Below are 23455 nucleotides of genomic sequence, written 5' to 3' on the forward strand. Positions count from 1 at the left end.
TACCTCCGAAAGTCAATGTATTTCTCATCGATAGCAAGTCCGGCATAAGTCAGTAGATTTCTTTATTATAGGTAACATAGGGTCCTCTTACAATTGACATGCCACTGCTGAAACTTCGACGACACAGAGCTCTAGTAGCTACTAAACCGCAGAAGCCGAGTCTGTCGAGGAATCTTACATTATAACGTGATATGAGCGGGGTCCACCTCAGGATATGGCGGCTGGATCTTGGGCTCTGGCTTCTCTGCTGAATTTTCCTTTATTTCGGTCGTGAGGTGCTCCTCGGTACTGTCTTTCATTCGCGAGGCCTGCGTCAATCTTCGTCGAGGAGGAGCGGGGTTACCGTCTTTGTCGAGACCTGAGGCAAGCATTCAACGAATATAATATATATCAAATAAAAGTTGAAGTACCTAAAGGTCCGGAAGACATCACCAGGATGCTGGCGACCCTGCACATTGATCTTTGATTTGGACTGGGTGACATGGTGTAACTGGCAAAAGATTCCGGTAACAACCCCACTGTCGTGAAGTCAAACAGACATGTTCTCCCTTCGTCGTCGACACCAAAGTTACTCTCATCCATGTCAGACTGGGTGAAGACGAGCCGCTCGTGGGAAATACTGATGGGTGCCGTTGACGACCTGCCTTGGGGTGGGAGCTTCTCGATAGCCTATATACACGCCTAAGTAGAAGGCAAACTGAGGAATGGTTAGGCATGGACGCACTCTGTTCAAGAACCGCTCGAGAGCTAGAATGCTTGAGAATTCCAAGGGCGCTTCAAATTCCCAGAATAGCCGATGCCGGGCACGGCCACTTCCTACAGGGCCTATCCTCGCACCATCCGGAGGAACAGGACAATCATGAAGCCATTGGATAGCCTTGGCTACCCTTTGGGAGAAGTCTTCTGGGGGAGGCGTCAGATTGATATTCTCCATGACCAAATATGCCCAGCAAAGATCCTCTCGATGGAAGAAGTGAACGATCTCGGGAACACGTGGTGCGTTTATGTCGTTCTTTGCACACCGGGATATGTACTTCAGCGTCTCGTATTCAGGATATATATCGACATAGTTGTTGAACTTGACGAAGAATCCGTTAACCACCAGGCACAGCCTATAATCGTCTAGATGCAAAGAAAATTTGAGGAGATGTTGTGCGCATGCTTCGACGATAGTATCCTCTAAAGCGATGTCGAAAGGGGCAGAAGGCATGGCAAGCTGTTAAGGGACGAGCTTAGCGGTGAGCATTTATTCGAGCTCGAGCTGCACTCGGTGGCACGTGGCAGTGTGACACACAAACACAACACCGATTCGCCACTTGACCAAGCCTTCAGGGAGTCGTATTCTGATCATCCGGTGGCCCTTGTAGAGTGCTCATAACCGCCTCATGGTGGTTATTCATCTCCAAATTATCACCCATTGTCTTCATCACTGCCTTTGTTACTGCGGGTCGCAACACTGTGGATGTTCTAACTTCTAACCTTTTTTCGCCATATCAATTGACTGACCATGCGACTGCTCTTATGCTCGCCTTTTCGTGAGTCCAGGGCAATCACGGTGATTGTTTATATCCCATATACTTTATTCATTGGCCACACGACTGCTCTTGTATGCTGTATACTCGCATTTGGTTTACTATCATTCTTTTTATCTGTCACACCGCGTACTGGTCATGCGACTACCTTGGTATTCCGCATCTTCGCCTTTGTTTCTTTATGTGTATAAGGCTATTGCTGTGGTGCTTCTACCCGCCACATTTTCTCTATGGGTCTAGGGTATTTGAAATGCTATAAAGCCCCCACTCCGTTTAGCCTGAGCCTACAACTTACCATTCCCTATACCTGCTTTCCTGAATCTGCAATCCCTTGGTCCTCTCTCTGCTACAGAACGAAGTCGATGGCCAATAACACCGTGAACGCGAATTACGATTATGTCAACTTTGATGCTGATGGTGAATGGGATGAAACGGTGCTTCAAGGCCCGGCAGTGCTTGTCCCCAAACATATCAGAAGTATCATTGTCACGGAGTACAGAATTGAGTGGGTTAGTATCGGAAATCCTGGCGAAGGTCTCAAGAATCATCTGGTCGCTGCTGTGACTTTCTCGGACTCCATTAATCACAATGGTCGCAATTACCTTGCTGCTCGACTTTCGATGGAGACCATAGAGGATGATGGAGTCGAATCCAACAAGCGTGTCCAGGGTGCAGACTCGGAGGTGTGTAACAGGTTATGACTTGCTCTCAACTACTGAGATTTGATTCCATCTTTCCCAAACCAGGCTTACGAACCTGGTGTGGATTACTGGATAGGCAACTATCAGCTCGCTCTACGTCGCTATACAGGTCCCACCGCAGCCAAAGCTCATTATCGGACATTTGAACTCAAGGAAGGTACTACCATTGGTAATCTCATTGACAAAGTGGTCAAGAAAAAGATGCACCATTTCTGTTTTTACCCTTATCAAAGGCCCGGTGAGCCCGAGGCACACTGGAGAGGATGCCGAGACCATGTGTATGTCCCATTCACTTCTTGTTTCGAGGCAATATTTGGTGCTTAAATTGATCATTTTCCGGCTGCTAGTCTTCACTGCTGGGCAGTGCTCGTCCGGGAAGGTATCATCACCAGCGAGAAATCAAAGGAGAAACCCAGCACGCCGCTCTGGGAGGAGCTGAATGTCACGTATCACCAGAAAGAAGCCGGCGGTCTCTTTATCCCTTCACCGATGAAAATTGAACCCGGTTGGTGGGTCTTCCGAAAGCCAACCCGGGACAACCACACTCCGGATGAAGCATATAGCGGACGAAAACCAGCTATCTAATACTCTTGCTAGTGCTACTAAGTTTGCTCCCTCGCACCACCTGAAGTAGTTCTCCTAACGCTCGTCCTGCAACAATTAACACTGTGCGGCTCTCTAACAATATGCTTACTCGCTATTACTCCTTTTTTAGAGAAAAAAAATCAAATTTTGGTTAACAGTTAAATTCAGGTGATTCTTAACCAACGCCAGGGCTTCGAGCCGTGTGTTAGCAGAAAACTCAAAAAATGTGAGGCTTACTTTCTCAAGATCCGCTGCAGATCATGTGCATTTGAGAATCATAAACGTACCTCTAAACCTTTCTATACTTATGATGAGCGGGATACGTACGAGTGAACAAATACCTTTATTATATCTTTTGAATTTTTGGATCACTGTCAGGATCGGCAATGACATCAAAGACGCCAAACGTCCCCTACATCGTCATGTGATCGTGATAAACTGATTCATGAAAACCTGTAAGTAAACAGAAGGGACGCTCTATGTGCTTCTTCGCTTATTATCGATTTATCATCCACAACCTCAACCACCAGCCACTCGCACGTTTGCTCGAGTACCAGGATTAGGATATATCTTAGTTCCTGAACCAGGCTCCTATCAAGCCTTCCTTGACGCTCCGGAAAAATATGATTTTGATTCAATAAACGTCGCATCAACATCATCTGAAAATATTCAAAATAGGGAGACGGAGGAGTCGCTGAAGGGACAGGAAGAAGAAGAAGAAAGAAAATGGCGAGCCGAACAAGAAGAATACGAGAAACGTGCGAAACGACGACGCGAATTGGAAGCTGAAGAAGCTCGCAAGGGAGAAGAGGGTTGGGTTCACAGTGGAGGTGTGTTGAGGGATGCCGAGGGAAATAGAGATTGGGCACGAACACAGGCCATTAGAGATGAACTCAAACTGCGCGGACTCGACGAACAAATTCTCGACCGTTGGAATAAATACGAAGAGAGTTGAAGCCGGCTGATGGCCAAATTGAAGAATACGAGGAGTCAGTTTCCGCAATCAGGTAATTCAGATACACGGACAAGATTAAGTCTTTCAGGGTCCCCACAAATGTTCATCCACCTTGTTATCGCTCGGGGTAGCACTCGTTGACACATCAAAGACATCCTCCACAAGCTTTCTCGCAGGAGAATCTCCCTCCCATAGCAACCCTTTCCCCCACGCCTGAACCAGGTTGGTACATTGATCTATAGAGTCAATGCCACCCATCATACAGGAGAAACTACTTTTATCGGACGGTTTGAGCACCTTGCGGTTGGGAATTTTATCGTAATATCCGTGCCTGGTGTCGTCTTGGCCAGAATAGCAGTGGAGAGTCATGATTTCCCCAAAGCGACCTGGCTTGTCGTCCGGGAAACCTTTGATGTCTATATTTTATTTAGCATGAGCGGTACCGTAAAAATGGGGATACTTACAAATTCTTCGCTTCATTGGAAAGGAGTCGTATGGGCTGGCATCGGGGAACGGGCTCTTGAATTCCACCTTGATCATGTCTTTCCGGTTGATTACAAGCCTTCGACAGTGTCCCACCGCGTATGAGTCCTGGATGAGGTGGAGGCAGCTGCCAAGCGCTCGACGCTTGATATCTGCAGCATGGTAGAGATGGGTCGTACCCATAAGCAAGTCGCGGAGAGAGTCTGAACCTTTTGGCTCGGTGTCATCGTCAAAGAATTCGCTAAGCCCAGTGCTGGCAATTGTGTCGGTCTCTGTGATCCCGTCGCCAACGGCGAGCTTATACATGACCTCAATCCATAGCATAATCTTGCGCCTAGTCTCCTGTGGATCTTCATCCTTAGCGGACGCCATGGCGTGGAGGAACTGCAAATCTCCAAAGTGCGACCGGTAAGTTATGTTGGTTTTGACATTGCCGGGAACTTTAAATTTCCAGCCCCAGAGTCCACCAAATGCGTTGAAGGAACCATTGCTATCCTTGTAGTTGTGGAAGAAGTAGCATGCAGGGTCGTCGTTCCAAATTACTCCGCGAATGAATTCCCAGGAGGCTGGTGCAATGACTTTGGAACCCCGACCGAGGATGCCAATGTAGGTTGTTTCCTGGTCGAATCCATCCACCCCGGCTTCGATTAGACTGGCAATGGCCATGTTCTCATGGACAGGATCAAGGTACGGAACATTGAAGCCAGTGGCATCAATCTTGTAGTTCACCTTGATTGGCGTTCGAGCGTTGGTCAAGGTTTCTGGGTCGCGAAGATGAAGCCGTGCCTCGAATTGTCGGTCGGCGGACGCGATATCGACGATCACCTGTGATCAAATTGTGAAGCCCATGACAGGTATGGAAGGACCTAGACTTACACTAATCTCATGCGTTCCTTCGTCGTCCTCGACTTTCCAGTGCAGCTCCCTCCCAAGCCCCACTGTCGCTGGCTTTATCTCATCTTTCGCCACCTTCTCTAGCATGTCGAGGCCCAATGTAGTATCTTCATCGAAAATTCCAACCTTAGAAGAGCGAGCATCCGTAAGTCGGCATCCATCAATCAGGAAGAAGTGACATGTACCCTGATCTCGGCCACGCTCGACACGGGTTTGATCGATAGCAATAGTATGATCTTCTTCTTGAAGTCGCCAATAAAGTAAGTGAGGAAGGCCGAGCCCTCGCGCGCTGCGTCCTTGCATTCGAGTTGTGTGGTGCAACCTCCGTCGAGCGAGGAATCGGCGAACGGTCCTGAATAAATGCATCCTTGCAAAACGGGTGGGTGGTTCGGTGATAATCTGAGGGAGCTGCTTGAGTCATTGGAGATGCTGAGTTGGATGGATTTCCAAGGCGCTTTAGCGGAAGCCATGTTGGTGAGGTATAATTTTTGAGCGAATACCTAGCGATACAGTCCCGTCTTTTTATACTTCGTTCAGCGGTGGTTCGGCGGAAAAATGGTCAACCGTCCCGGCTTTATTCGGTTCATAGGTGAGAGATTCCCGCACGACTTCTGGGTTTGGGAGGGTGCAACTGCACTGGCAGAAAATCGAGTAACTTTAACTGGGTGTTTGGGGGCTAATGGCAAAGTTTGGAAATGGGGGACGACTGTTCTATCATCGCTATTCATTCATTTGCTGGAGAATGTGTTACAAAGACTCGAACCAGATTCAAGCTCCTTATTCTAATAAAGCTTTGTGGGCCGAGTTATTGGGTCGTCGCTTTCTGCAGAAGGCTCATTGAAAATGCCCTAATATAGTCAGATCTGAGAAATTACGCACTGGAAAAACCCATAACCCTTGGTTCTAGTCGCCGTTTGACCGACACCGGCTTTCGCGGATAGTGGGTTAAGAGTCTAGTAGTGATGTGCCAATCAAGAACTTAATAGCGCGGCTCACTAGTACTACAAAGATAATCATAGTCTATTACCAATTTTACGAGCTCGTATCTATGGCAGGAGGCCACATTATACGAGTTTCCTGAACCAAACTGCAAACGGTCTGGTCTGATGAAACTACCCTTGTATTAAGGAAATTGAAATTCTTTCAGGTTCGCCTCTTGTCAATATGTGTGACAACTTCAGCGGAGAACGAGGTGAATGATCTTGGAAAATGAGCCCCGGGAGAATAGACAAACTTGATTTCTGACATACACTGCTACTCATATACATTCACAAGCATTTTCGAAGATTTACAACGGATTCGGACTCAAACGTTAGCCAAACAGTCACTTTAGCAATCCCTAACTCCTTTCAGCAACGATACGGTTGCACCTGGAAATTTCAAAACATTCCACGAAACGTATGAGCAAGGTCAGAGAACTCCAATAAACGGACGTACCTTGCAGCTTTGACTCTGATCAATCCAACAGAGTGTGCACCACGAACTGCGATGCAGGAGAAGCTGCCGCCACAGGCGTAATAGTGAGGTAACCAGCGGCGTTTTTCTCGATAGTGGAAACGTCCACTTCCACGGTGCCGCCAGTACTAGGCAACCCTCGCAGCTTGTATGTTCCATTCATCGTGAACAGTTTGGATGTCACTGTTGCACCGACGACGGTTGACGCTGAATTCGGATCGATGACGGTAGCGGAGGACCCGCCCTGATTCTCGACGGAAAATCCAGTGACTTGGGTCATGTTCAAATGCAGATCTGTGGTAACTAAATGAGGCTATATGGTGACGAGAATGAAGAGAACGCTTACAAGTGGCGTTTGGAGTAGAAGAAGGCTGGTTCAGATAACAAGCTAAAGTAGTTGGTTGGGACCAACCCTTTTTATATGTGGCGTGCGTTTGTTTAGCTGAGAACTTGGACAACCATGTACGTACCACCAGGAGGAAGAGAGATTGACTACCACCTAGAATGGGACAAAAGATGTCTTAGTAGATCTGGGGTGCAAGAGATAGCTTTGTGTCCGGAGGATAACAACACCGGTGGTTTCTTTTTTCAGTTCATGGTTGCTTCCGATTCAGCGATGACATCCCAATTATTGGACATGGCTTTGTATCCGGAGGATAACAATGCCGGTGGTCTCTTTTGTCACTTCGAGGTTGCCTTATTGCGGCCATCAGTCTGGAGTCTCGCATGTAATACAATGGTTAAGCTGGTGACGGCTTGAAGGCAGCCATAATGTTGCGCAGATGTTTATGCGACCACAGCTTCTATCACACTTTTCCATGCTGACTAATTTCTGTCACATGTATAACAAGCCATACGTATGCGCAGTGGCAGCACGTCATAAGGTTGGGATGCAATGTAATAATCATGGACAAACCATCATATATCACTGGGCCGGCGAGTCAATAAAGCGGCTGTATTATTGAACCATTATTGAATCATTATTTATTTGCTCAGCTCAAATAAAGGCAGTCATTTTATCATGATATTATCAAATCATTATTGTGATATATGTCACAATTTGTATAGGCAAGTGTGACAGTAAATCAATATTACCATGATAGCGATCAAATAATACCCACGCTTTATTTGGTTCCTGGGAATAATAATGATTAAATAATGATTCAATAATACAGCCGCTTTATTGACTCGCCGGCCCAGTGATGCATAACAATGAACACACACTAGTCACTTGATGTGACTTGACAGTGACCTCAACTCAAATGCCTCATTTATCAGAATGGCGGCCAAAGGGAACGTTGTCCATGGTTCCAACTTCCTTAGAGTTAGAAGGACTGTTTTATCATGTAAAGTGTTAATCGCCTCCAAGAATTAGTGGTGTCAGGGTCAACTGACGACCAAAGGATTCGACAATGGCTAAGCGCCAGTCAAAACCATTTTGAGTCACTCAATTATATTGAAAGTCTGAAGCGGTCAGTTTGAAGGCAGCTGAAACGTTGCATGGCTTATGCGACCACAGCTTCCATGCTCACTTTCTTCTGTCTTATGTCAAGACAGCCAAAGGGCTATGGTTAAGCCGGTGTCAGTTTGAAGGCTGCTGAAATGCTGCGTGGCTTATGCGACCACAACTTCTATTCAAGTTCTTGTTACACTCACACCAACATCTCACCTTCTTCTGTGGTGTAAAAAAAGAAAACCAGCACAGGCATGTGCACGTCGTTTAAGCCATTGTTCTGGATTTCAATATGTCCCATAAAGGCGCACCATAAGAAAGGGCCCAGAGTTGTCTATATTTGCAAGCGAAGAGACATGATGAATGTACGTGAGTCCAATGACAGCTTCACGCGTGATTTACTTTCAACTGTCCAATTGGAATGACATCGCTGAATCGGAAGCTACCACGAAGTGAACAAAAAGACCACCGGCGTTGTTATCCTCCGGATACAAAGCCATGTCCAATAATTGGAATGTCATCGCTGAATCGGAAGCAACCATGAACTGAAAAAAGTGACCACCGGTGTTGTTATCCTCCGGACACAAAGCCATCTCTTGCACCCCAGATCTACTAAGACATCTTTTGTCCCATTCTAGGTGATAGTCAATCTCTCTTCCTCCTGGTGGTACGTACATGGTTGTCCAAGTTCTCAGCTAAACAAACGCACGCCGCATATAAAAAGGGTTGGTCCCAACCAACTACTTTAGCTTGTTATCTGAACTAGCCTTCTTCTACTCCAAACGCCACTTGTAAGTGCTCGCTTCATTCTCGTCACCATATAGCCTCATTTAGTTACCACAGATCTGCATTTGAACATGACCCAAGTCACTGGATTTGCAGTCGAGAATCAGGGCGGGTCCCCCGCTACCGTCATCGATCCGAATTCAGCGTCAACCGTCGTCGGTGCGACAGTGACTTCCAAACAGTTCACGATGAATGGAACATACAAACTGCGAGGGTTACCTAGTACTGGCGGCACCGTGGAAGTGGACGTTTCCACTATCGAGAAAAACGCCGCTGGTTACCTCACTATTACGCCTGTGGCGGCAGCTTCTCCTGCATCGCAGTTCGTGGTGCACACTCTGTTGAATTGATCAGAGTCAAAGCTGCAAGGTACGTCCGTTTATTGGAGTTCTCTGACCTTGCTCATACGTTTCGTGGAATGTTTTGAAATTTCCAGGTGCAACCGTATCGTTGCTGAAAGGAGTTAGGGATTGCTAAAGTGACTGTTTGGCTAACGTTTGAGTCCGAATCCGTTGTAAATCTTCGAAAATGCTTGTGAATGTATATGAGTAGCGTATGTCAGAAACCAAGTTTGTCTACTGTTGAGCTCATTCTCCAGGATAATCTGCCCTTGTTCTTGAGCTGCAAGCTTGTGTCCCGCCGATGATTACGGAGGCCACAATGTGAAAAATCTAGTGAGAGTCACGATGGTGCACTTTGGGTACGACGAGCATAACAGTTTCTCAAATGCTACAAACAAAATACAAGCGACGGTTAGGGATGAAGCATGACGTTAAGTAGGGCTCATTGCAAATACCAACTACAGTAGATGCGATTCTCGTACACCTAATTGCCGACAGCTTCTTGGCTAGGTTCTTTTAAGGCAAAGGTAATTTGTCCTACAGGGAACTGTGGTTAATGTTTACGAATTAAACTCGAATACATAAGCACGTACCAACAAGCGCACCCTCCTCGTTGAAGTCGGATCGAGGTTCATAGGACTCATCCGTGATGACGACATTGAGTTCGTTCACGTTGGTCAAAATGGATCTAAAGTCAATGCGGGCCCAAGGGCCCTCATCCGCATTCAGTGCATATTCCACATAGCCATCCACACCCGCGGTGCCTGGAGAATCGAACAATAATCAGAACGACGTTAGAGGCATGGCTGGGCGGGTCACTCACTATCAACAGCAGCATCAAGTTTGAATGTAACGGACCCTGGAGAGTTGTCGGTGGACGCGGGTACATTTCCTGGCTCCGTACTCCAGTTGCCATAGATAGCCCCAAAAGTGACGAGCAACCATTCCGTTGTCGTCTCGTTTGTGATGGTAATGGACGCCATGGGTTCAGTGGTGGAAGATGGTATATCGAGGCAATGTGATGGGTGGTAGTATATTCGAGGGAAGTGATTTATTGAAATTCTTACGGGTTTTAAGCTTATGTACCGGAAATATGAGGTACATGGGATCCAAGGCTGGTAGTGTCGTTTGGGAGAAAAGCAAGATGTGACCGTCACTAAATAGTAGGGGTTGATTGCATTGGCCAAAGAAAGGTCTAGTGGAGCGCAAATTGATACGCAAAGTATATTAACCGATAGTAAGGAATGAATTTGAGGGGATAAATCACAGGTGAGATGCCAGAACGATAAAAAATTCGCGATAATGATGAGCCAAACGAAATCGCAGTTCATCTAGATCAGATAATTCGGATCCGGTTCCGAAGTAATCTCGGAGAACCAACCAACAGTACCCAGTTGACCTTTCTGGAGATGAATGGCCGCTGCGATGGGCAAATGTCATATTGTTTCATCAAGTATGGGGCAAGCTCATCTATCTCCACGGAGACAATCGGAGATGACAGGGAGTCAGACTGTCAGAGGCAGAGCGAACTATGTCCATCGAGCACTTGGCCCTACTCGATGATGCGAGTTAGCGTAATCTGGATTGGGCTGGGTTGGCTAAATCAAAGGACTTCCGGGACATGTCAGGGCAAGCGTTGGTAAATTTCGACTGTCATGGCTTTGTCCTATGACCGGCGCCGCGAGAAACCGGGGTAAGTCTACAATGCATCAGCCAAACTTCTATGAAGTGTGGAAGATCTACTAGAACACCGACACAATGGCGCTTCCCAGGATCAAATGGAAGTCAGGTGGTACTCATGACGTAGAAGATGTGTCCGAGTGAAACTGCCCTGGGCCGCTGGGGTCTATTCAAACAATAGATACTACTGTGGCCTAACTAAGAAAACTGGGGATATCGAGTGTATAAATACAGGCGAAGATATCGCTGGCGCACATTTTAAGTCCTCACGCCACCGCTAAGTTTGGCGATTATTTCGGAAGCAGTGAGTCCAAGCTGGGGCTTGTCTAACCATTTCTAAACCACCCATCAGACCACATGGATCCCGAAGAATGGTCTCGAGTCAGCCTTATGAAATTTCGGAACCTCAGCCAGGATACGGTCGTCGTAGTCCTCCCCAATTCCGTTTCCGAAGATCTTGAACCCACGAAGGCAACTCCTGGATTCAGCATGACCGGAGACTACTACATTCGTAAGGCGGGAGCTGGCGTGCAAGGAGTAGTCAACTACTACAAAGTCAACTTGGATAAGAAGGGCGGCCTCAGCCTAAAACCGCTGGCAGATATCCCTGACGGAGCACAATTTCAGGTTATTCTCAACTTAAATTGAAAGTGAGCTTCCATGTAACCCCATTCTAATAATCTTCTCATATTGCATTTGCCGCGTCCTTTCAAAAGCTTTGTTCCAGACTTACCTTCCTGTACACATAGAGACCATGGTGAACGGACGCATTTGTTCCCTAGATCAATGCTGACTTTCGGGGTCGTCAGTTGCACATGGCTCAGGAGATTTTGAACAACAATTGTTACATCTAAAAGCTGTCCAGAGATTTAGAAATAAACTTAAGTCGTCAAGTTAGGAATGGAGCTACTCCATCACAAGTCGAGTGATAATAATGGTTTTAAATTCCAAACATTGTACAATAAAATCCGCAGGCGAAAAGCATTACCAACCAGCAAAAAGAAAATCTACTATATATATTGTTCCTCTTTTAATTACTCGAATTGTGGGACAACTGCCCAGAGACCAGCACTGCCGTGTTATCCCATCCGATAGTAATAGAAATTGATCCCCCAGGGTGTTCGGTTCTTCTTCCAGGCGCGTTTCGAGAGGGAGTAACGAACCTGGATCGCCAGAACAACCAGGTCGTTAAAATATCCTGATAATTGCAAGACACATATATTAGTTAAACATATCTCATATTTAATCGCAGAATGTCGTCGTCTCACCCGTTGTGAAGCAAAGATAATAGAACCGGCAAGTGGGACTGGAATTAACAGATGTTCAACTGAACTATGGAGCAATAAAAAATTTCGTACTTGCGGCCATCACGATGTCAAAGGCTGCCCCTCTCGTTTTCGTGATCACAAACGCGAGTCCTATTCTGAGTGAAATATGTTATTAACGACCAATATCTTAGACCACGAAATATGAACGAACCCAGCAGCGCAGAAAACCACCGCAGTAAACAACCCCAATTGGAAACCGAGAGAAATCGATTGTTGGAAGACGTCGAGACATCTTCGATGAGGGTAAATCATCACAGCAATAACGACTGTTAATGAATTTAGATGAGAATAGAAGCTTGCTGAATGAATTAGAAAAACCTTCGAGGACGAAGATAGTGATAGCAAGCACGGTTGCTATCGTTGCTGTGAACTTGGGACTAAATACAGCCAAGCCGGGGTGAGGTTCGAGAAAATGTGAATGCAAACGTGGCATTACATATGCTTGTCGTTCACGATACAATAGGTTCCGTTGTGGGATAGTTCCACTACATTTTGATGTTTGATGCAGTGCTCCAGGCGAGAAATTTAGTCCGAATAGATGAGGAAGTTTGAGGGAATGGGACATACAATAAGGAATGACACGAAGATTGTACCGCCGACGAACCAAGGAATGAGCACTAACTACATGATCACTTCAGAAAGTATATCTAGTTGAAAACCGAAATTTGCTTACGAGGAACGCGTGGTGATGTTTATTAGTTGTTGGTGATACTGGTAGTAGTGTAGATCGAATGGTTAACAGAAGCTGGAACAACGTCAGCTAGCGGTTTCAAAATCCGTTGACTTTACGCGACTTACTACAACGACAAGTGCCACGGAAGTACAACCGGCTCTGCACCAATAAAGAGCCAATCAAGAGTTGAGATTCGAATGGTATCGGCGAGCTTACAGCGGGGGCATAGCATACACAAGGGCCGCTTGCGCTACGCAGACCGTCCTCTGAGGCGTTGAGCTCCTTTGCTGGCCAGCAAAGAAAAGGAGGAGAAAAGAAACGCCCCATGTTATCCAGGATAAACAGAAGCTGAACCAAGTCGGATGTCGCACAACTTGAGAAGAAAAGGCGGCGGTCAAAAGTATCAATAACCATATACTAGCCCCGGCAATTTGGAATGCAACGAAAACATTGATTAAAGTTGTATTATCATCCGCTATGCAGTCTGTCAGCCTCGTCCACTCACTTATGAACATTTGAAACTTGCCTCGATCCATTCCTTAAAATGATTGAATATAAATTAGAAAAGCTCTGACGGACGATGTGGATATATGATTGGTAGAGGGGGGCGAACATGAGTTGGCTGGACTCGGATTTATTAGCGGAATTGTAATTCCCAAGTAACGCCGAGATATACACCATGAGAAAAAGAAGCTTGGGTGTCCTAATTATAAACTTTTGACAGGTGAAACGAACTGTGTGTCCAGCGCATATGGTAACTATAGTATAGGCGAAAGGTAACCCTGAACGAATGATTCTTCGTGAGGTATCATAGTCTCTCCTGGAAAAATCTTTCTAATAAGAGGTGATTTAGATGCAGTTATGACCACAAAAATCAAATTTCAGAATACACTTGGCAAGGTGAGAGACTCGGAGTAGAGAAAATCGCACACGTCCATCAATGTACATGCCATGGCAAGGTCTTTGCAGCGTCAACAGCTTTGGAATTGATTTTGCTAAAGATAATGACAGCACACCTAGGTTTGAATGCAGTCGGAGGAAAATGTTCACTCCATTGAGTCCTTGACACGATTTTGACAGATACGAACTATGAGGAGACTCAATTCTTGTATCCTCCTAGCGACGGACAATATCCCTAATATCTCTATTATCCAAATTGCTGAACAACTGCGCCTACTCTTTATTAACCGCACTAGGAGTACCTGAGCGGCGTCCTAGTCACCTGGTAATCTATAGTGACGACGAGGGTGTTCAAGGCGATATACTTTGAGGGATACCACCTCATCATTCAAGATTGTTATCAGGACAGTCGGGTGATTGCGTACAGAAAGGGGTCCGAAACCTTTTGAAATCCCGAGGCATGAGAGTTTAAACTTACCGAACGTTTACGCTTCCAAATATCAATAACATACAAGCCTTTATGCCTTTGTGGAAGAACGCGCGAGGAATGAGCGCGGTCTGAGTTTTCGGAGTGATGTCCGTGTGTGTGAGCGACATCTATATATAACTGTCACGTCACGATTTATAACTTATTCTACTACTACTACCTCTACTGGTGCGGTCGTACGCAGTGCCGCACCACTACACTATTTTTATTTTTCCACCCACCCTAACCCTACTTAGACTGGAAGTCAGGCTAGCCAACACCGGGGTCGAAGTTGACGCTTTTGGGGTGACCCGACTGCGTTCCAGCTTCGATCTCAAGATCTCACCACTTGGGGATCTCGGGCCCTACAGCCCTAGATCCTCAATCCCCAACCTTTAATGTTGGTTGGCCAACGACTATCCGGCTCACGACGAAAATGCGGGCCTGCCGGGGCTGCACATGCTGCGAGGTTCCAGTCGTTACGAGTCAAAGGTCGATTCTACAGAGTCTCGGTCGCGAACTCCATAAAAAGCACTGCGCTTTATCAACAACTCTACACATGACAAGATCGTAATAATAAATAGGAAGAATACCAAGAAAATAAATAATACAAAAACGACTGTCTTCCAAGGCGTCGAGCATGTAAGTACTGCTCAATGAAGCATTACAGTTTCGCATCAATTCGCTTTTGACGGCGCTCTTCATAGCGATCCTGTAATTCACGCCGCAACGTCTTGCCAGTAGGCGATTTCGGAAGCTACATAACCACAAAAACATTACATCATCAAAAACCCCCAGATTTATATATAATAGACATACCTCGGCCATAACCTCGAAACCTCCCCTTAACCATTTATATTTACTAAGATTCTCCTTATGCCAATCATCAAGTTCCTTAATGACAGCCTTCGCTCCGATTCGTTCGCCCTCTTTGCTTAACACGATCCAAGCGTGAGGAACTTTTTCATCCGTGGTACGTCCATATCCATTAACACCAGCGACTGAAACATCGTTGATCAATTTTTTAGGATGGGCGAGGAGAACGGTTTCTATTTCGAGAGGGGAAACTTGTATTCCGGAGACCTTGAGGGTATCCTAAATACGTAAAAAACCAATTTGAGTCGTCGTAAACTAATCGAGGATAATATGAATAACGAACTTTAATCCGATCCGCGAAGCTGTCAGCCACAAACCGTTCTTGAGTCAAACCATAAGCGAACAAAGACTATACGTTACGCACAAGAAACACCCTTGTTCATTCACAGAGAGTTGGTCTCCGGTTTTAAGCCACCCGTTTATGAATGTTTCTTTATTTGCTTTCTCGTTGTTCCAATAACCTAATGCAATAGTCTTACTCTTGATCCATAATTCGCCAGGTTCATTGAAACCGACAGAGGAGCCGTCTTCACGGAGAAGGCGAGCTTCTACTCCAGGCATAAGAATGCCGGTGCTTCCTGGGATAATTTCCACTTTACCCCCGAGGGCGCCGGTGGGAGGTTGAATGATGGCACCGACAGTCTATGAAAATGGTATCATTTTCAGGTGTTCCTCCATTATAAACTTTCCGGATACTTACTGCTTCGGACATGCCATAGCCTAATATTGTAGTACGAAAAGAGATACGATCAATAATGATTTTATTCACCATCCGGTTGAGAAATTCACCTTCCAAGAAAACTGCGTCTTTGGGAACCATTGTACCGAGCTTTGTTGCAAGTTCAAGTGGTAGGTGTGCTGCTCCGCTTCCAAACACTTGGATACTGCTAAAATCGACTGCTTCAATACCAGGATGATGGACAAGTTGGTGAATTATAGAAGGAGTAAGATAGAGACTGTTTATTTTATATCTTCATTATCCGATACAATTATAGCCAGATAAAAGAACAAATAGTCAGTCTTGAACGTACTTAGAAGAATAGGTACTGACTTGTTAATACACTGTAGCGCGACTTTGATATCCCAGTTACCCATGATAACAAGAGTGTGGGGAGCAATGAAACACTGTAAACAATGTCGCTGAAGTCCATAGGAGTGATGCATGGGAAGGTACGCGAGGCTAGTGTTGACTCCGTCTATACCTTTTGGCGTTACAGGCTTATAACACCGATTGGTTTGTTCGGATTGTAGATTGAGCAGAGGAATAAAACCTAAGAAAGTGCTGTGCAGTTCGAAAGTGGATATTCAACTTACAGGTCTTGATTCCGAAACATCCTGGAAAATCATTGCGCCCTGCACAGCCGTATAAGTTATGTTACCATGAGATATCATGACAGCTGGAGAAATCTTAGTCGTCATTTCATGTAGAAGGTCTTTTGATTCACCTTTCGGTAGGCCAGTTGTACCACTGGAGAATACGAGATAGGCAAGGGTGTCGTTCTTTGCAGGCCGGACGCCAGAAAAGGGTATCTGTTTCTCATTGATGCGATCGACAAGCTCGGAAATAGTCCGGAATCCAGGGGCATTACCAAGCAGGAGGTAGATCCTGTCTGTCGGAATGCCAAGTTCCTTGGCCACCGGTAAAAGCTTTGGGAGAAGCTTCGCGTCGACAAAAAGACGGGTCACTTTGGCAAGTGATAATGCGTGACGAAGTTCGAATGGCGTTGAATAGCTCGATATAAGGGAAAATGGACTTGTGAACATGAGACAAGAATGAATAAGGGTGATATAATCCTGAAAACGATATAAGGTACAATATCTGACCCAGCAAGGTTGCTCTCGTACCATGCAGTTTTCGCTGAAAATCCCTACGAGTTCACCCTCTTCTTTGAAGCCTAAACCTCCCCGGGAGGTGGGCGTTGCGAACGAAGTAGCAAGGTCTTCTATACGCTTGACAAACTCGCGATATCTTCTCCTTTGACCAGTTCTCGCGTCAATGTGCAATGTAAAATCGGGCCACTCTGCTTGTTCAGGTCGTTTGAAGAACGTGTAATAAGCATTGGCTTCTGGAAGCTCAGGTAAACCAGGATAGGGAGACGTTAAGTGCATTGCTGGCGGCGTCAGGAGCGAAGATGGCGTGGGAGTGCTAAGACTGTCCCATCATAATCAGCCAGTATCAATCAACTCTCTTCAGGGGGCCGGGCATGGGCCGGGCAGGGGAAGTTCAGGGGTAAGATGGCAAGCTCGAGTATAATAACACTAGGACCGGAAGACAATGTTCATAATGGGGAGTCAAACGCGTGGAAGATCGAAGTCGGTGGCAAGGATGTGCAAAGATGCTTTCCCATGTTTTTGAAATAACGCGTAGTTGATCGTAAACAAAACGTGACCCGATAAGATGACGCGACTGCACACTTCTTATTTTCCCTCTTTTCCTATTGATTGTGGTCTATATTTTTCTCATCCACTCTCACTCTCTTGACCACAAGATCCATCCTATTTACGAGCGCCAGCTTTCCCTGACCACCCGATTTACCGTTACGACCCTCACCAAGGTGGTCACGATCCCTTTTCAGTCTGAACTACCCTCTCTATCGTCCTCCACGCCCCCCTTTTCTGCCTCGTTTCAGCCCACATCTTTCGCCTTCAACGTCCTCTTCACTTTCTCCTATGAGATCTCCGACACCCACCTCTCCGCGCAGAGGGTCCACTTCGTGAGCTTTCGGACACCCTCTCTCCCCATATGGTTTGAACCCGGTCTAGCTTGTCCTCTCAAACGCTCTTTGTCACCCCGGAATACGACCACTTCGTTTTTCGCGCCCCCGGTCCCTGTTTCAACGCCGTGTACCCCAGTATCTCGAGTATGTATAATGGGGCATGAAGCATCCACCCTAGCGAATGGCACGGCAGCCCGGAGGAAAGTGCGGCCGTAATTATGTAGACAACGAAGCCCAAGAGGCGAGTCTTGAAGCGCGTCGAGCTTCATGCTGCTTTGGATTATTGATAAGCGATTGGGTGCGTTCTAGTTCTTGTAAACGCTGAGGAGTGGAGCAAGAAAATGGTTTGTAAAGCAATGTATGCCTTTTCTTCAATTCTGCTATCTGCCAATCAGCAAACCTAAAGGTCGAGGAGTTTAAAAGAGCATCATACCAGGTTAAATCGTATGCTGCTCCAAAATCATCTTAGCATTGACTAACGCCGCCTCCGCCAGCGTCTTCTCGCCATATCCAGGATTCAAATATCCATATCAGTCTGGATGGACATCGGATTAGGCCCCGATAGAATTGGCAGGCCAGACAGTACCAATAAGACGCTGGCATGGGTGCTGAAATACCACCGGTTGGGCGTCGCGCCCGCATAAATGATTTAAATTCCATGGCGTGGAGTGTTCGTCGCGTGATGGGGAAGCTCTGCTAGAGGTACCTGGACACTTTTCCCCGCGCGATGGGTGGCGCACAGTTGCAGTCTGGGATTAGATGAAAGACGCGAAACAAAAGGTTAAGAAGTTTTAGTGATAGAGAGAGAGAGATAGAGAGACTCACGCCCACCACTATAATTTCCAATAGCCAGCGTTCCATGATCAGCAGTAAAACACCCGCCTCCCCATCTCCATAAAACTCTCCCATCACCTCTTCCATCCCTTAACTAATCCCATATACAAATTGAATATTTCTCACATATTTCAATGAGTGAGGTCTGCAAGCGCGGCCAGTCGTATCCAATCCCAAAACATGAAGAAAAAGCACGCCTTGATAAAAGTGCAGTTTAGCGTAGCGCCGCAAGCGGCGTTTTGGAATAAAAGTTTTGAGCTGGTAGAGGACCCAGAGGCCGAGATTAGCAGCGTCACCGTTGCGAAATCCTCTTCCCCGGCACGATGCGTGATTTCATATTCTCTTCCCCGGAGCAGCGCCTCTAGCAAACATAGGTAGAATATCCGGAGACCCAGCTTTAGGTGGCAGCTCCATTACGAGCTCTTCAGTTAAGCAGGTAGAAGGGGTAGGGCGACCCAAGTTCCTCTTCGCGCGAGCTAGACATCCTGCTCACAAATCGAGCATGGTAGATCGTAGCTGGGTCGCGCTCCAAGGAAGCCATTGGCTTTGTTTGGTAGGTCGCGGTTTGATGAAGCAAACATCAACCAAACATCGACCAAACCGCTGGCACTGATCGGAAAAGGGGAGTTCAAACGCCCTCCTGCAACTTAAAAGAGCAGCAATGAGATTGTTGATCTGGATCGGAAGACGCTAGCTCAAAAATGGATTTATCTACGCGCCGTACAAGTAGTCGTCGTTGAAGGTCGGCCGCGCGAAAACTGAATATTAAATTTTGGGATTGCTCAAGTGTTAATCTAGTTATCGACATCCTTCGTCATTCTATGTGGAATCCTCCCAAATAGAGTTTCACCCAAAGTCAGCCCAGCAATGACAGAGAGGATATATCCCGCATGGTATGTCCTAAAAAGCATCCCACGGTTCAGCATGCGCATTGTAGCATTGATTAGAAGTATTCTCACCTAGCAATTAGCATTAGGAAAAATATTAGAAGTGTCTGGAAGCCATATAGTATTCCCCGTGGAATGTCAATGCTAGGAATGATAAACGGGGCTATCGTAGTACGAGGCGGTGAGTTTCCTTCTTCGAGTTCCGCTACTGATATCTCGAAGCTCTTGGAGCTATCATGGGATTTTGAAATATGATTTATATCCCGGGAACTTCGACTCGGAGATTGCCTGAAGTGAATTATTAGTTTGCGGACAATTTGGGGTAGAAATATTATAATTGTACCTTCGCATCAGATAATGCACCAGCACATGAGAGAATGCATAAACCAATCTTTCAAATATGGCAAGGAAAAAAACCCCGAGGCATGCGCCGACTATGGCACCTGCAGAGGTAGGTTGCCATGCCTTAAAGAGGAGATGATCTCCACCGGCAAAATGAAAGTATGGGATTATCATGTTTGCCTCTCGGGTTGCATTGGTCACAGTGTTCATCGCTGGGAGGCAAGGAGAGGATAGGAAAAGCTCTTACGAAACAAGAGACAACTATTGGTATGTTTTATACGGCCTCATAAGCGTACAAATGGTATTATCATGGTCGCGCCGCACGTCGCCTCGCGCACCTTCACTAAAAATTACTAAAAATTATCTACTCGTCGTACTCTTAGAAATCTCATCGTAAGCCGGATAGCAAACATTAATAGTTGGGATTGAGAGCCTTGGGCTATACTAGGGCACAAGATTCCCTGGAGATGAGATCGGAGCTGTAGCACAAATGCGTGGACTTCGATCACCTATGTTGGCTGACTGGGACCGGGCTTCATCATATCAGTAATAGGAGTTTGGGTGGATGGAATAAAAATAAGAGACATAGAGGTGCGGAACCGCATAGGACCGTACCAATAGAGGTAGTAACAGTAGAATTAGAAAATAAACGTGGGCGGCGTTTTAGAGGTTAGCCTTAATGAGAAGGGTTCAAATTGTTTAGTTGTAGGCTGTGTAACTTCCCTCGGCGGACCTGATCAAGTTCGAGAGAGTATTTTGTGTGTATTTTGGGGTAGTACGTCTAATATACATTCTAAGTATACCCAGCCAAGAACTCTCTGACCAACGGGATTGGATGACATCGGCCAGCCCGGGACCCACTCCCCGCTTTCATCTTCTTTATAGTAGGTATAGTGTACCGCGGACTGTTTTTGAGCAACACATAGAGTGACGTGTCCTAATCATGATTGGTCATTTGGTTCACACACGGAGTCATCAACCGAAAGTTCAGACCGTGCTCATTCCTCGCGCGTTCTTCCACTCTTATGGTCGCCATTTATAAAGTACGACGAATAAATTATTTTAATTTGAGTGCCCGCGTTACGGTGAGATGCGCGATGGTCGCACTACTACGACTTTCTAGTTGTGAAGACCGAACAACGAGCACGGTCTATCTTTCGGATTGATCACCATCATGATCATGGTGTGAGTAACTTGCCTACTACTACTGCTGCTATGAGAACAGTCCTAGTAGCCTACGCAATCCCCGCACCATCGCATCCCCAAAAATATCTTACTTTTCACCAATTCTAGCCGTACTGGAGGCCTGAAAAGCCGATACGGGTGGTCTAAGTCTAAGTTTACGCTTTTCGGGTTACCCGCTGTTAGTGCCAAAGAGTCCGGGGCCCTGCAGCGTGCCCTGAGCGCGCCCAGTCAATTCCAACCCTTATGTCCGAAACAGGAAAAAATGGAAGGAACCCAAAAAGGGGTGACATACGCTAACGTTCTCAGGTCCCATGCATGGTGGATTCTTGGTGGATTCCGTCATTCGCTGACAGTGCCCCTGGGTCCAAAGAACCCCAAACAGCCGTTGACGCCACAATTGAAGGAGACAGCGGAAGTATCAGCTGGAGACGAGAGAGGAAGGTCACGTTGATGATGCCAAATGTTGATAAAAGTATTCACAACTGGCACCCGGTACAAACTTGGGCCGCAGTTGCCAGTGGCGTTGTTGATTGGTTAGAACATCTGCCTGATGATTTCTTACATCTGGTTTAATTCGAACTTTGACGTCTTCCTTCAGCTTTGAATGATGCCATCTGAGGTAAAATCAGTGACTATTAACATGAAAGGTTCTTATATGCTGCGACTCGGAGGGCGTCCGAAATAGTCGGAATTGTGGTATTTGAGTGATATTGGATAGGTTTTCCGCGATTTGGATGTGACTAATCGTGACAATCTTGAATTATCACATGTGTCCTCAGCTTAGCCCAATCGCCATCAGAAGTCGGCGTCAGTCGACCGTCTTCACGGTCATTTGGCTTGCCATCGTGAATGCTCAATATTGGGGATAAGTCCCACTTTCGAATTTCATAAGTATACATGGTACAATTGCTTAGGTGGTATTCTGGTAACCGACATCCTTCACCACTCTGTATGCAATTCTTCCGAACAGAATTTCACCCAACGTCAATCCAAAAATAATAGAGAGTATATATCCTGCATGGAATGTCCTGAGAAGCATTCAGTGTTGAACACGTGTATCGAGCAGTGAGCTCGTTGAATGGGAACATGCTTACATGGCAACTAGCATCAGGATAAACCCGAGAAGTCGCTGAAACCCATGTATAAATCCTCGAGGAACATCGACGCTAAAGACAAATAGAGGCGTTGTCCGGGGTGAAAGCCGCCCTTCTTCCTTCATCGATATGTCGGATGCCTTGGAGCTATGGTCAGGGCTTGAAGTGTGATCCCTCAAAGATTCGATGGCACTTCGAGGTCTTCTAAAGGTAAACGACGACGTCAAAGACAGTTTGTGGTAGAGATATTCCGGTCTTTACCTTGGCGCAAAATAAAGGAGAAGCGCAGGAGAGAATGCATGAACCAATCTTTCAAACATGGCGAAGAAAAAAATTCCAACGCATGCGCCGCCGATGGCACCTCCAGAGGTAGGTTTCCAAGCCTCGAAGAGGAGAAAATCTCCACCGGCGAAATGAAAGAATGGGACCATCATCATACCCGCATGGGCACCACTGGTCATGTTCATGTGCATGTCCATCGTTGGAGGTAAGGAAAGGATAAGCACAGCTCCTACGAAATCGATGGAGACGATTTATGTATTGGGAAAGTGCTGAGACTTGGCGCCGTGTTGGCCTTGTGATCTATCCAGGACGTATGCGCCGTTCGTGCGGCTACTATCCTTTAGGATAAATTGCAGGCACACCCTTTGAAGCTGACAAGCGCCACGAAAACCTTTTTTTAACCGCTGCCTGAACAAGCAGGGGAGCATGACGGCTTTTTTGAATTGAGGAAGCATACATCGACCACATGATTGAAAACCGAGCCACAACAAATGTCAAACATACATAAGTGGGGCAAGGTTCCCTGGGCAATAAGAAAAAGGGTCGTTCTCGGCTCAACGGGTGTGTTAGTGGATGAAGATGACAAGATCATACCGTTGGAGACAATTATATCATTCGTCCATCATTGTCTTCTCGAGCAAAACTGTGAAAATAACGAACTGGTCATCCGATCAGGAATGATCGTTCCGCTTTCGTGGCAATGTCACAATCACTGGATCATCACATGTCCCTGGTATTCCTTGATTAAATATCGGCCTTCTTTGTAGGTCCTGCAGGATAAAAGCTAAATGCTCCAATCATCCATTAGCTAAAACGCGAAAGGGAACCTTACTATCTCGACAAGAGTCACCTAACTAACCTCCGGATATACCTATTTCATCTTTAACTTGGCTTCCTCTTCATCCCACTTGATATCTAGCAGACATTTCTCGTATTGGGATATTTGTGCTTCAAGGGGTTCCTGATCGCAGCGAAGGGAATACACGTATTCATGAGATGAATTAGG

At 46.2% G+C, this 23455-nt stretch overlaps 10 protein-coding genes across 10 annotated transcripts; 3 read left to right on the forward strand and 7 right to left on the reverse strand.

Annotated features, from left to right (window-relative positions):
• Positions 1-37: 37 nt before the first annotated feature.
• AGABI2DRAFT_194510 (hypothetical protein) lies at positions 38-1223 on the reverse strand. The gene is made up of 3 exons (XM_006463747.1): positions 725-1223; positions 411-669; positions 38-358 (listed from the first exon to the last, which is right to left on the reverse strand). Exons 1-3 carry the CDS (start codon positions 1208-1210, stop codon positions 180-182), a joined length of 924 nt encoding a protein of 307 aa, XP_006463810.1. The 5' UTR covers positions 1211-1223; the 3' UTR covers positions 38-179.
• A 671-nt stretch (positions 1224-1894) lies between these two features.
• Positions 1895-2818, forward strand: AGABI2DRAFT_120613 (hypothetical protein; the record flags this gene model as incomplete). The annotated part of the gene is made up of 3 exons (XM_006463748.1): positions 1895-2215; positions 2279-2511; positions 2581-2818. The coding sequence occupies 3 exons, from the start codon at positions 1895-1897 to the stop codon at positions 2816-2818; spliced, it is 792 nt and encodes a 263-aa protein (XP_006463811.1).
• Positions 2819-3498: 680 nt separating this feature from the next.
• Positions 3499-5682, reverse strand: AGABI2DRAFT_194512 (hypothetical protein). Its single transcript, XM_006463749.1, has 5 exons — positions 5336-5682; positions 5133-5276; positions 4238-5081; positions 3845-4189; positions 3499-3779 (listed from the first exon to the last, which is right to left on the reverse strand). Exons 1-4 carry the CDS (start codon positions 5618-5620, stop codon positions 3858-3860), a joined length of 1605 nt encoding a protein of 534 aa, XP_006463812.1. The 5' UTR covers positions 5621-5682; the 3' UTR covers positions 3499-3779; positions 3845-3857.
• Positions 5683-5927: 245 nt separating this feature from the next.
• Positions 5928-6885, reverse strand: AGABI2DRAFT_145028 (hypothetical protein; the record flags this gene model as incomplete). The annotated part of the gene is made up of 4 exons (XM_006463750.1): positions 5928-5973; positions 6030-6103; positions 6588-6602; positions 6628-6885. The coding sequence occupies 4 exons, from the start codon at positions 6883-6885 to the stop codon at positions 5928-5930; spliced, it is 393 nt and encodes a 130-aa protein (XP_006463813.1).
• A 1902-nt stretch (positions 6886-8787) lies between these two features.
• Positions 8788-10314, reverse strand: AGABI2DRAFT_138097 (hypothetical protein). Its single transcript, XM_006463751.1, has 6 exons — positions 10009-10314; positions 9779-9949; positions 9641-9722; positions 9281-9573; positions 8902-9213; positions 8788-8849 (listed from the first exon to the last, which is right to left on the reverse strand). Exons 1-3 carry the CDS (start codon positions 10166-10168, stop codon positions 9670-9672), a joined length of 384 nt encoding a protein of 127 aa, XP_006463814.1. The 5' UTR covers positions 10169-10314; the 3' UTR covers positions 8788-8849; positions 8902-9213; positions 9281-9573; positions 9641-9669.
• An 818-nt stretch (positions 10315-11132) lies between these two features.
• On the forward strand, positions 11133-11854 carry AGABI2DRAFT_194514 (hypothetical protein). Its single transcript, XM_006463752.1, has 3 exons — positions 11133-11169; positions 11218-11515; positions 11582-11854. The coding sequence occupies exon 2, from the start codon at positions 11223-11225 to the stop codon at positions 11511-11513; it is 291 nt and encodes a 96-aa protein (XP_006463815.1). The 5' UTR covers positions 11133-11169; positions 11218-11222; the 3' UTR covers positions 11514-11515; positions 11582-11854.
• A 376-nt stretch (positions 11855-12230) lies between these two features.
• AGABI2DRAFT_138099 (hypothetical protein) lies at positions 12231-13024 on the forward strand. The gene is made up of 7 exons (XM_006463753.1): positions 12231-12283; positions 12345-12459; positions 12512-12570; positions 12630-12703; positions 12761-12814; positions 12867-12938; positions 12992-13024. The coding sequence occupies exons 1-4, from the start codon at positions 12238-12240 to the stop codon at positions 12671-12673; spliced, it is 264 nt and encodes an 87-aa protein (XP_006463816.1). The 5' UTR covers positions 12231-12237; the 3' UTR covers positions 12674-12703; positions 12761-12814; positions 12867-12938; positions 12992-13024.
• A 1304-nt stretch (positions 13025-14328) lies between these two features.
• AGABI2DRAFT_194515 (acyl-CoA synthetase) lies at positions 14329-17351 on the reverse strand. Its single transcript, XM_006463754.1, has 10 exons — positions 16954-17351; positions 16554-16902; positions 16423-16505; positions 16160-16326; positions 15898-16079; positions 15809-15828; positions 15473-15750; positions 15392-15410; positions 15052-15327; positions 14329-14989 (listed from the first exon to the last, which is right to left on the reverse strand). The coding sequence occupies exons 1-10, from the start codon at positions 17215-17217 to the stop codon at positions 14897-14899; spliced, it is 1731 nt and encodes a 576-aa protein (XP_006463817.1). The 5' UTR covers positions 17218-17351; the 3' UTR covers positions 14329-14896.
• A 2102-nt stretch (positions 17352-19453) lies between these two features.
• AGABI2DRAFT_74407 (hypothetical protein) lies at positions 19454-20062 on the reverse strand (the record flags this gene model as incomplete). Its single annotated transcript, XM_006463755.1, has 3 exons — positions 19454-19559; positions 19619-19834; positions 19890-20062. The coding sequence occupies 3 exons, from the start codon at positions 20060-20062 to the stop codon at positions 19454-19456; spliced, it is 495 nt and encodes a 164-aa protein (XP_006463818.1).
• A 1843-nt stretch (positions 20063-21905) lies between these two features.
• Positions 21906-23106, reverse strand: AGABI2DRAFT_225744 (hypothetical protein). The gene is made up of 4 exons (XM_006463756.1): positions 23044-23106; positions 22429-22972; positions 22168-22371; positions 21906-22101 (listed from the first exon to the last, which is right to left on the reverse strand). Exons 2-4 carry the CDS (start codon positions 22644-22646, stop codon positions 21984-21986), a joined length of 540 nt encoding a protein of 179 aa, XP_006463819.1. The 5' UTR covers positions 22647-22972; positions 23044-23106; the 3' UTR covers positions 21906-21983.
• Between the last annotated feature and the right edge of the window lie 349 nt (positions 23107-23455).

This window comes from Agaricus bisporus (genome assembly GCF_000300575.1).
Source record: "Agaricus bisporus var. bisporus H97 unplaced genomic scaffold AGABI2scaffold_9, whole genome shotgun sequence".
In the NCBI taxonomy this organism is placed as follows: domain Eukaryota; kingdom Fungi; phylum Basidiomycota; class Agaricomycetes; order Agaricales; family Agaricaceae; genus Agaricus; species Agaricus bisporus.

Excerpts from the sequence above, each read along its gene's own strand:
- AGABI2DRAFT_194510 (XM_006463747.1), bottom strand. The coding sequence starts at position 1,210 with ATGCCTTCTGCCCCTTTCGACATCGCTTTAGAGGATACTATCGTCGAA. Across the intron at positions 670-724 it reads TCGAGCGGTTCTTGAACAGA|GCTATCGAGAAGCTCCCACC; the intron begins GTGCGTCCATGC and ends GCGTGTATATAG. Across the intron at positions 359-410 it reads GATGTCTTCCGGACCTTTAG|GTCTCGACAAAGACGGTAAC; the intron begins GTACTTCAACTT and ends TGCTTGCCTCAG.
- AGABI2DRAFT_194512 (XM_006463749.1), bottom strand. The coding sequence starts at position 5,620 with ATGGCTTCCGCTAAAGCGCCTTGGAAATCCATCCAACTCAGCATCTCC. Across the intron at positions 5,277-5,335 it reads CGAGCGTGGCCGAGATCAGG|GTTGGAATTTTCGATGAAGA; the intron begins GTACATGTCACT and ends CGCTCTTCTAAG. Across the intron at positions 5,082-5,132 it reads AAGGAACGCATGAGATTAGT|GTGATCGTCGATATCGCGTC; the intron begins GTAAGTCTAGGT and ends ATTTGATCACAG.
- AGABI2DRAFT_138097 (XM_006463751.1), bottom strand. The coding sequence starts at position 10,168 with ATGGCGTCCATTACCATCACAAACGAGACGACAACGGAATGGTTGCTC. Across the intron at positions 9,950-10,008 it reads ACTTGATGCTGCTGTTGATA|GCACCGCGGGTGTGGATGGC; the intron begins GTGAGTGACCCG and ends TCGATTCTCCAG. Across the intron at positions 9,723-9,778 it reads CGAGGAGGGTGCGCTTGTTG|GACAAATTACCTTTGCCTTA; the intron begins GTACGTGCTTAT and ends AGTTCCCTGTAG.
- AGABI2DRAFT_194514 (XM_006463752.1), top strand. The coding sequence starts at position 11,223 with ATGGATCCCGAAGAATGGTCTCGAGTCAGCCTTATGAAATTTCGGAAC.
- AGABI2DRAFT_138099 (XM_006463753.1), top strand. The coding sequence starts at position 12,238 with ATGTCAAAGGCTGCCCCTCTCGTTTTCGTGATCACAAACGCGAGTC. Across the intron at positions 12,284-12,344 it reads CGTGATCACAAACGCGAGTC|CCAGCAGCGCAGAAAACCAC; the intron begins CTATTCTGAGTG and ends ATATGAACGAAC. Across the intron at positions 12,571-12,629 it reads TCGTTGCTGTGAACTTGGGA|ATATGCTTGTCGTTCACGAT; the intron begins CTAAATACAGCC and ends ACGTGGCATTAC.
- AGABI2DRAFT_194515 (XM_006463754.1), bottom strand. The coding sequence starts at position 17,217 with ATGCACTTAACGTCTCCCTATCCTGGTTTACCTGAGCTTCCAGAAGCC. Across the intron at positions 15,751-15,808 it reads GCTATGGCATGTCCGAAGCA|ACTGTCGGTGCCATCATTCA; the intron begins GTAAGTATCCGG and ends CCATTTTCATAG. Across the intron at positions 14,990-15,051 it reads GTTTCGAGGTTATGGCCGAG|CTTCCGAAATCGCCTACTGG; the intron begins GTATGTCTATTA and ends GTGGTTATGTAG.
- AGABI2DRAFT_225744 (XM_006463756.1), bottom strand. The coding sequence starts at position 22,646 with ATGGACATGCACATGAACATGACCAGTGGTGCCCATGCGGGTATGATG. Across the intron at positions 22,372-22,428 it reads CTCCTTTATTTTGCGCCAAG|AAGACCTCGAAGTGCCATCG; the intron begins GTAAAGACCGGA and ends GTTTACCTTTAG. Across the intron at positions 22,102-22,167 it reads ATCCTGATGCTAGTTGCCAT|GACATTCCATGCAGGATATA; the intron begins GTAAGCATGTTC and ends AATGCTTCTCAG.